Source organism: Puntigrus tetrazona, chromosome 2 (genome assembly GCF_018831695.1).
Source record: "Puntigrus tetrazona isolate hp1 chromosome 2, ASM1883169v1, whole genome shotgun sequence".
NCBI classification, from domain to species: Eukaryota; Metazoa; Chordata; class Actinopteri; order Cypriniformes; family Cyprinidae; genus Puntigrus; species Puntigrus tetrazona.
In genome coordinates, this window is record NC_056700.1 from 25441988 (window position 1) to 25452869 (window position 10882).

General features: G+C 37.7%; 1 protein-coding gene across 1 annotated transcript in view; it reads right to left on the reverse strand.

The window, feature by feature from the left end:
• LOC122327534 (collagen alpha-1(XIV) chain-like) overlaps positions 1–10882 on the reverse strand; it is a 31051-nt gene that overhangs the window by 15872 nt on the left and 4297 nt on the right. The window contains exons 7-15 of the mRNA XM_043222970.1: positions 10551–10693; positions 10184–10313; positions 9310–9449; positions 8738–8864; positions 7786–7925; positions 4679–4811; positions 4246–4293; positions 4004–4140; positions 1514–1649 (exon numbers count right to left, since the gene is read on the reverse strand). Of these exons, the coding sequence (XP_043078905.1) occupies positions 1514–1649; positions 4004–4140; positions 4246–4293; positions 4679–4811; positions 7786–7925; positions 8738–8864; positions 9310–9449; positions 10184–10313; positions 10551–10693 (1134 nt within the window). The remainder of the gene's footprint in view (positions 1–1513; positions 1650–4003; positions 4141–4245; positions 4294–4678; positions 4812–7785; positions 7926–8737; positions 8865–9309; positions 9450–10183; positions 10314–10550; positions 10694–10882) is intronic.

The following is a 10882-nucleotide window of genomic DNA, read 5'->3' on the forward strand; positions in this document are numbered from 1 at the left end:
AAATGATAAATCATGAATTTTTAGTAATTTCTTTTTGTGATGGCGATATCTTCAACGTCACATAATTCTTCAGAATTTATTCTAATGTTATGCTTTTGTGCTCAAGAAATAACATTTGTGCTGCATAATATTTTGTGGCATACTGTGATACTTTTTTCAGGATTCTCTAAAGATTTTCCAAAAGTTATTCCAAAAGAATAACAATAAATGTATTATGTATTATGTCACTTTTGGTCAGTTTACAGTATCTTTGCCTAACATATGCATCCTTTGAATTTACAATTGCATTGAAAATAAAGCAATCAATACATTGATAAAGAAATTCCATTTTTGTTGTTGGTTTTTTCTCTCTGCAGGCTGTAGCTCTGAATTTCCAGCATTCTCCTAAAAAAGTCTCTGTTTTCACATAATTAGCACTCCTCCGCAGAGAATATCACCCCACTCATAATTAATTCAACCTCAACCTCAATCAGAAACAAGGGCAAAGGTTTTCCAAGACAACTAGCAGACACCTGATCTCAAGTTCAGCGTGAGGTGACATTAGCATCTCTAATCAGACACTGGGCTGCAATCTGAAGGTGATCACAGGGAGAAAGTTGTAGATAATCAATCCCATCAGAGAAAAGCACACAGGTTTGATCAGTTCATTAGAGTAGGAACACCAGGGCTGGAATGCATGAGATTTATTATGCTTATTTATAGCTAAAATCAATATTACTTAACCTGCTAAAGAATGCGGTTCATTGACTGACCATTCAGCTTCAAAAGCAGTGATGATAAACTGCATCTCGGTGCTGTGATATAAGAGGATCTATTTTCAGCTCATTGCCCCTATATCTGGTGCATTCATATAATCAAGACAAAATTAGCAATAATAGTATGCAGATTTAAAACTGAGAGTCAAAAGATGTCCCATAAGGAGACAGATATTTGACTTGGGGGTTACATCCTGTTTCAGTGAGCTTTAAAAAAAAGGGGGGGTTTGGTGTAGCAGGTATTGTTTTTTTTTTTTCACACACGATTAGTTAGATCAGAAGTGAATCCGCCTCAGGTTCATCACTGCTTTAAGGTCAAATGAATTAACTTATTGAAATCACTAACTAACATGGAACTAAATGAGATCACGCTCCTATTAATACAACGAATGGCATAGTGTTGCGTTTTCACTTGATTTATTAAAACAAGATTAAAAATTCATTTATTCCAACTTGGGAATTGAACCCAGGTCGTTCTGCATAACTAGGCACTAAATATTTCTAATGCTGCATAAGAACATGCTAAACATTTAGTAAGTGTGAGTTGTTGACGTTTTTAATATTTCAAATTAGCCGAGCAGGGTTGTGTCGTAATGAAGTGTTAATTTTATGATTTCTAAAACGAAGAAAGGGAGCCAGGACACAACTCAAACCCGTATAATTATGCCAAAGTAGTATGTAATTAGCATAACCGTATCTTTTTTGATGATGTACTTCATTTACTAGAACTCCAGCAGCGTTTGTTCATTCATACTCACGAGTTTTTCCGATAGAGGCCTTGGACATAGCTGCGGACTCTCCATCTGCATAAATAGGGGTCACTGTGATCTTGTACCTTGTGTCTGAGAGGAGAGGTTGCAGGATCACGCTTCTTCTGTTTCCAGAGACTAACACCTGGAGAAGAGCAGAATATTCAATAGCAGACAAAGCACGGTTTCGGTGTGTGCACGTTTAGCTTTCTCTGTGAGGACCAAATGTCCTCGCGTTCTCTATGTGGAAGACAGCTTCATGCTTTTTGGGCACCAAATCAGCATATAAAATTGATTTCTGAAGGATTATGTGACACTGAAGACTGGAATAATATGTGCTTAAGATTTAGTTTTGCTGTCACAGAAATACATTACAATTAAAAAAAGGTTTAATGCAATCTTAACGTTTAGTTTTTGTCATTCTTAAATGCCGAAATCTGTCCTCGGACTCAATTGTAAGTACTTCACGTATGTATTAGCCGGCAAACCTGAGTTCTGTTTTTGGAGAGCAGAGGACATCGTCTTTGCTGACCTGCCATATAGACTATATTTGTACAGCCCTTTCTAATGATTGACTTTCTGAAGCATTTCCTGAAGCGTTATTGTACATACAATGGAATGATGGATTGTAAACAGTGAGGAAATGGCTTTAAATCTATCCTTCAAACTCAACCAATAAATACCAAAGCATTATTATAAAGGCTAAAATTTTTCATGGGGCGCACTTACACGGTGTGCAAGAGGCGATAACTGCTAGTGTAAGGAGTGATCGTGGAGGATAAAGAACATGCCTGTATAGCGAAACAATTCCAAATATTTGAGTGTTTGATCAGGTCTCATAAAAGCTATTCTGAGTGTAAGCCAAAAGACTAGAAATCTGTGTACTGAACTTTAGGGAGCTGGATGAAAATCAAGAAAGCCAGCCCTCAGCTCTGTAGCCAGCATCCAATCACTGCAGTCATTCACCACAGACACACCATTAATCACACACACACACACAATCATGGCAGTCCATTGCTTGTTGATAATGAAACGTTGGGTTGCATTACGTGGAGTGGCTTCCTGCGTGTGAGAGTACTATCAATGAACAGACTACAAATAAGACGAATGGAAATAAGTCATTTTGGGAATGTTACCCATGCAAAGATTAAGAGGTTACTGGAAAATTAAAGGTTCCGAATTGCCAACAGTTTAAGTGTATGTGTTTTAACTCTGGAATCAAATTATTAGTTACCGCAGCAGACTGCGCAATTTGTTTATGCTGTGACTATAAGTGCAACTTTTCCCCCTTTGTTAATACACATAAAACTGAATCATACACTAAATACACTACTGATCTAAAGTTTGGTATTTTTATTGTTTCGGAATGAAGTCTCTTTTGTTCATCACGGCTTATTTTCTATAATACTTTGATCAATTTCATCTTTACCGAATACAAATATGCACATATTGACCCAAAACTTTCCAATGGTAGCATGTCAAATTCAAATTCAAATTCAAATGTCCATTTTTTGTGTCCTTTGATCAGTCAGGTGCGGTAGTCCATGGTGAAAAGGGTACTGTTTGACCCCCTGCTGTTTTAGACTGTCCTGTTTTTGCTGAGCAGCCTCCCGCAGAACCGCTCTCATTAGAGGAGCTGTCCACCAATCTGTGGTGCTGAAACCTGAAGGCAGGAGATCGTCTCTTTTTAAACTTTGCTGGAACTTTCCATCAAACGAGGCGTGCTCTCCATTACTATCCCTCTCAGATGTTCCCTCTCTATTTCTCACATATTGCTCAGTGACCTAAATGGCACTTGAAAAGATAATGGAATTTCCTTTTTCCCAGTCCCATCTCCTTTATCCATCTCCTTTACAGCTTGACCCCCAACGATTCTCCAGGAGAATTACAACCCCGGAAAGATCGATATTCTGTACAGTTAGGTGCGACGAGTCACCAGAGTTTGAAAGAAACTTTGCGCGAAAGATCTCAAATGTGCCAAAACAAGGTTGCAGCCAAATGCCGAAAAAAACTGTGAACTCCCCACATCAGAAGAACAGCTATGTTTTAATTCACTCCTGCAATTCCTCTTCCTGATTATGCGCCGCAGGAATCACTGCAGGATGTGACAAAGGGACTTCTAGTGCATGCATTTAAAAAGGTCACTTTGAGCAAGACATGTCCTTGCAATAGATAGCACAAGCAGCAGAGCTGCATCGTTCAACTCCACTTACCCGGAGGAATATGATAAGCCTGCAATATAATAGCACAGAGGTAATAAATTTTTCTGTTATATTTTTATAGCACAAGAGCAATATAGGTAGCTTTATGAAATAACAGCCTCGCTGGGACACAAATAAGACAAGTGTATGTTGCCCTCTTTATGTACTCGGAGAAGAGAGTGCAGCCGAACTGTTGGAGAAGACAGGAAGATGATGATGACAAAAAGTGAGCGAGTCCTTGTGTTGTCGTGTTAACATTAGCTGTGGATGCCTGTTTGCTGTGGTTATGTTTACTTACCGTCTCTTCTGTGCGGTCTGCACTGACATACGTCACTTTGTACTGCTCCACGTCTGAGTCCAGCACCTCCCAGTTCACTCGCATACTGAAGGGCGTCTCCTCGTCCACCCACAGGTTAATCACTCCCAGGTGAACAACTACAGGATACAGATCAATTTAGACACAGTACATACTGGGGTACAGATCTACAACCATCCATCCAATGTTTAAATAACTGCAGGATAAAGTCATATTTGTCTTACATGCTGTAGTGGAGGGAAAAGTTGTGGGAACTTCTGTGGTCCAGCCCACTGAAATCAAAAACAAAGCAAAACAAAAAAATCAAAGCGAAACAAATACAAAGCGAAATACAAAATATAAAAGCAAAGCAAAAAGCAAAGAATAACAAAAATAAAACACAAATTGACAATGCAAAACAAAATAAAAGCACAAATAATAACGATAATAATAATAATAATAAACAAAGCAACAAAAAAAAACACCAAAGCAAAGCAAAAAAAGACAACGCAAAAAAACACCCAAAGCAAAGCACAAAAACAACAAAGCAAAGCAAAAACAAAAACAAAAAGAACAACCAAAAAAAAGCAAAGCGAAACAAATCAATTAGTCAGTTTGAAATAATGTAAATGATCTGGTTGATGTTAATCCTTTAAAAAACATTATTTAATGCCTTACGTGTATTCTCAAGCACAACCACAGGGTTGCTCTCCATTTCGTCTTCATAGATGGCTGACAGTGACACCTTATACTGTGTAAAAGGACTCAGGTCTTGAATCACATATGAGTTCACAGCTCCACTCAGCATTATCTATACAACACACAAACATAAAAGCACTCATTTACAGTATAAACCAGAGATATAACAACATTTGAACAGTGCATATAGGGCTGGCTTAGCCTGATTAAACCTCCTATTTGGGAATCATCAACATGTGGTTTAAGAGTTAATTAAAATAATCTGGAAAGCATGGCACAACATTGCTTCTCTGAATACCCAATACACTTTAAATTATGTTACGAACCAGACAAACCACACTTGACAGCAAAGATACTTTACAGTCAATTGTAAAGATTTAACACCAAGCGTCAGAGGGTGATGATGAAGAAACTGGACTGTCCAATTCTGGAGCAAGGACACATCTATGAGAGGATGTAGACTGACAAATAATTTTCTTGTGACTCTGTATGTCGTAACCTAGCCTGCTTATGGCTGTAGATCAATGACAGACGACCATTATAAATGGGGAGGGGGTATTTTCACTCAAATTTGTGCAGAACATACATGTAAGCAGCATTTTTTGCAACCTGGCCTCGTAAAGATATGTACCCCTTTTTGTGCAACATCGTTTTTATGTGCTTTACTGCACATTTCACCGCAGGTTCAAAGAGAAATGTCCACTGAGTGGTGCTAAAATACAGGTTCAATACGTGAACCCTGGCACATTTAAATTAAAGTTGAAATAGGTATTTATTGCGGCAGTTCAGAATTGAAATATGTGTGGACTGTTGCTAAAAGTTATTGCTCTATCATGTTGAAAATATGCCCGAAACCTGCCCAATAGTGTTTACAAATGCAAAACTGATCTAAAAATTCACTTGTTAAAGCAAACGTGTTGATTTCAAATGTGAACCGTAGTTATTCAAACCGGAGCTCTTCGCTCTTCTCAAGCACGTGAGCTAACAAACAGCTATAACATGATTTTCTTCAAGTAAGTAAAAAATTATGTTTTATTAACCGAAGCTAAGAATCGGAATAAAAGGTGTTGGGTTTTACTGCCTCTAGTGTTCATTTCTTTTGGAAACTGCAGCGTTACGTACTTATTGGTACATATTTCGTATCTCGTTAAAAATTTAAATAAGATACGTTTATGTCAAGAGACCAAATAGATTTGTTTGTGCATTTTTGAGCAGAAGTAAAAGTGGGTGCAACAGCATACAGGCAAAACATCATGTTTTGTCCGGAACAAACGTTGGTGGCTGTTCAGAGAAGCACCTACGCCACGCCAACAACAAGAACATGCATTAAAAAGCAACCCTGCTATCAGGAGAGCTTTGGATCTCAGTCAGCTCTGGGCCGTCCCAGCAAACCCCTTTGAGTGAATATGTGTTTCTGGGCTGACTCCTCTGCTCTGGGACCTGAAGCTTCAGCCACATTCCAGTCTGCCTCACAGCATTTTATTATTTTCTGCTCTGGTGGCTCTTGGTAAACATATCGACCTGCGGTGCTATCTATAAAAAACAGCTGCACTGACTCCTGGCCAGTAATAAAAACTTTCTCCGTCACACACACTCACACACGCTTGTGTCTGTGGTCACGCGTGGCAGGGATAGCGGTGTCGGGACGCGTTCAGTATGCTGCTGGTTGTTTTGGTGTTTGCGAGTGCCGGCGACTGGCTATTTCTAATAGTGAATTACAGCTGGCCCCAGGCTCCGGGTCAGGAGAAAGTATTGATTGACTCATAAATCATTTTCAAGGACCTCATAAAATTCATATTTCACTTTCTCTTTTTCAACATATATAGTTTGTTGGATCTAACGTCCAGCAATGGATGTTTAAAACAACAAGCAAGTCACAATGGAAGAGACACTGTGGAAAAGTTCAAGAAAAAAGCAGAAATTGAAGGTTTCGGGTTTTGGCTGGTGAGATGGCATGACTCCACCACCCTACTGCCAAAAAACATCCGTCTCCACTGACAGACAAAATGCTTTTGCAAGCCACATCAAAAATATTTTATTACATCATAGTCATTTTTTGCCAGTGTCCAGCTAATTTATATATGCATTTGTTTTATATATGCAGTTCTTATAAACCGGAGTGTACACAAGTGGTATGTAGGTGCGCATGCATAACTAAAATAAATGCACTGCGCAATTAAGTTCAAACGCTCATTTGCATACCGACATAGTTGACAGCCATTAATGCACAATTACCATTTTAGATTGATAAACTATAATACCGTATAAGATTTCTGCTCTTCAGCGCAAAACCAGAGCAAACTCTCGGGCGAAATGAAAACTTTCTGATTTTAAGTTTGAAAATGATGTAAATTCATATTTAAAAAAGTAAATATTAGCAATTTATTTTTAATTTTACTATAAAATGTATTTGTATTTAACACTTCCTATTTATTTTATAATGTAGTAGTATTATCTCACTTTATTGTTTTGTTTATTATTTTGTATAAAAAAAACTAAACAAATAGAGTGCAATAATATTATTATCACCAATTTTTCATAACGGTTCACACTACAGTATGTGCAGTGTGAGAACCAAACCAATACAAAGGGTTATGTGCACCCCTGCTTATTAATGTTTATTACATTTTATTATATTATATTATATTATATCTCAACATTTTTAATTTTTTTATGCTCATCAAATCTGCATTTGATCCAAAATACTGAAAACACTGCAATATTGTGAAATACTTCATTAAAATTATTATTCAAATACTTATTTTGTATTTTAACTATTTGCAAAAAAATAAAATTTGTATTCAAGCTGACAACAGAATAAGGATTATTTTAACTGAATGAAATGTATTCATTTATTTTAAATCTATTTGTATAATATTGTTAACATTTTAATGTCACTTTCGATCAATTATATACATTGTTGCTGAATAAATATCCATTTATTTTAAACAAAACTGACCCCAAACTTTGTATCATATATTATACTTTTATATTATGTTATGTTATATATTATAGATATTAAAGAAACCAACAAAACCACGTTTTAGCTGTAATATGACTGATCATTGTACTTGTAATCGACTGACCTCCCTCTCTTGTCCTCCTTCGGTGGGTGACCAGGCCATCTTATAGAGCACCACATCTCTGGCAGGATGTGACCAGCTGACCTGGAAACTCTCTGAGGTCACCTGTGATGTCATGAGGCTGAAGGGGGCTGGCACGAGCTCTGAATGAGACATAATGGGAGGAAATACATGCATGAGGAAATAATAACAATAATAATTTCAGTGTCTTGTCTTGCGTTCCAGCAAATTATGCAAACAGCCTTGCGACAAGATAGATACACGTGAAAATTTGGGTTCTCCTTTGTGTTCCAAAGATGAAAGTCATAAGGCTTTGACATGACATGAAGTCAAGTAAATGATGACATAATTTTCATTTTTGGGCGAACTAATCTTTTAATTTCCATTCGGTGAATGAATTCCTGAATATTCTCATTTCCACAGAGAGACCGGCTTTTACCATAACAATCACTTTCGAATTCAAACGTATTCCCTAGAAATTTCTCCATGTAACCTGATTACTACAATGACAATGTCAGGACACCCACAGAACAATGAAACTCAGGAAACGAAGGCCCAGATCCATTATAGATTCCAGCAGCCAATCAATGATTACTGAATGTAACAGCCTGCCTAGAAAGTGATGCTTTGTCCAGGACAGAGAAAGCATCCATTACCTCTTTCCAGCTGGACTAAATTGCAGACTCTGTGTGTGCCGAATATTGTAAATTCTGCTGGAGGAGGAAAATACGACAAAATATGCACATACATGTACATGTTAAATCAGCACTGCTGCAAGTAGATGAGATTTGTTTTTGCCGTGCTCATGATAATGAATACCAATGGGCCCTGTCTCTTTTGGGCTTGGAAAAAATATTTGCATAAATCCACACCTACCGCCCAGCGTATGCAGCCAAGAAACTGAATAACTGAATTTAACCATTTAGCAGTTCATTGGCAGGGATCAAACACTTACTTGTATTGAATCCGCCACTGAGCGCCTCTGATTGGCCGGCATCGTAGAGAGCGAAAACAGCAACGGTGTACTCTGTTAAGGGTGACAGGTTCTTCAGGTACACGTTGGTGACTGGACCCAAATCCACCTGGACAAAAAATATATATATATATATTTTTATTTTCGTGCCAGATGAGCATTTCAGTGAGTTTTTGTAAGCATGTTTTCACTGAAGCTGAAGTTTTCCTTCAAAATAAGAGCTCTACTGCTGTTTCTAGCTTCTGTTTAGCTTCCTAAAACACTAGTGCGAATGTAATTTAGACTGAGACAGTATATCACTAATAAAAAAAGTTTTGAGCTCCAAAGTTCAGGTACAAGTCGATTCACTGACATCTTTCTGACTCATTTTTTAAGCTAAGAACATGGGTTGGAGCTCTCAATTTTAAACTCTCAGTGTGTATTTTTATATTGTAACATCCCTATTTTGTATACTATACATCTGGTTAATTGAATGTGAAAATGAATGAGAGCATGATTGTCCAACAGAGAAAGGAGGGCTTGTCATGTATTGTAGGTTGTGCTGTAGTGATCACCTGACTGGTCTGGACACCATCTGTCTTCATATACAACACACGGTAGCCCTTAACCTTCCTGGACACTGCGTCCCAGTTGAGTCGCACAGAGCTGTGGTCAACTTCAGTGACCCGCAGGTTACGAGGAGGTCTCAGGGACACTGCAGGAAGACAGGGACTAATGATCAATCACTGACACTTAATGCGCTTAATCACGGTTAATCGTTGGACAGCACTAGTGTAAGATTAAGCAGGTAATTTTGATTTATTTTAAAGAATCAGTTCAGACTGCCAGTTTGATTTTTTTTTTCATACAAAAACTATATACAGTAGCATCTAGTAGAATAATGTTTTTTTTATTATCACTTTATTTAGCAAGAGTGCATTAAATTAATCAAAATTGAGTATAAAGAAATGTATAACATTGGGGGAAAAATAAATAAATGCTAATAAATGTTCTTTCAATTAATAAAATAAACAGACCAAAAATATGTAAATATTTTATTTATCTATACACAGTAAAAAAAAAATTAATTTTAACTTAAATTAAAATTTCAAGGCAACACAAAGGCTTAACATTTCAACAACATGGGATTGTTTGTTCAGACAACTGTGTTTGAAAAGTTGGGACAACATTTGGGGCGATTCTGTTGGTCTGACGAGTGTTTTTATGTAGTAGAAATAAGCATTTTTTAATATTTGAGACTCAAAAAGGTTTTGTTAACTGGAAAATGAGCAGTTCCATTTTTTACAGTGCAGCCCTACCACTTGGAGCACCTTTAAACACATTACGTTATTTAATTAACTATCTGTCATAATAATTCCAAATATTATACACAAAAAGAGCAAACTGGTTAAAGATTAAAACTGAAATCAGACTGGCTTGGACACTCACTGGTGGTCTCCTGAACAGTTACAGGATCGCTGGCCTCCTCTCCGAACAAGGCATAGACCGTAACGGTGTACTCTGTGTCAGGAATCATTCCAGTCAGCTCCACATCAGTCACCGACTCATCCACCTTTAGCTGTATCCCAAAAACAATGGCAACACCTTTAGAGCAGCATAAAGGCTGCTGAAACACAGATCAAAGTGCAACCAAGGGAACTCAAACGTGATGAATGTTATTCTTCTTCTACGGCTCCCATGAAAAGATTGTAACAGCAAAGCTACTATTTTGGGGGAAGTGTCATCATGCCGGCCCGGGCTTAACGTTTACTCAAACACAGACAGGCACACTCACAAAGACAATTTGCAGCCTCACCTCTCTTTCATCTGTAGTCTCACCGCTCAGTGGAGCGTAAAGGATCATGTACCCAGAAGCCCCCTCTGCATCCCTCCAGCGGGCTCTCATGCTGTTGTCTGTCACTTCGTACACCTCGAGATCACTCACTGTTGGTAGAGCCACTGAGATACACACATACATACAAATCAGACACTCATACTTAACACAGGCGGTCTGTGTTCTTGGTGTTTGCATATTTGTGAGTGCATACATTGCAGTCATTTTATAAATTCATATTTTGTCTTTTGTCAGAGTGACGACATTTAGCGCTGGTAATATAATTGAATCTTAATTTAATTTATTCCTAATTT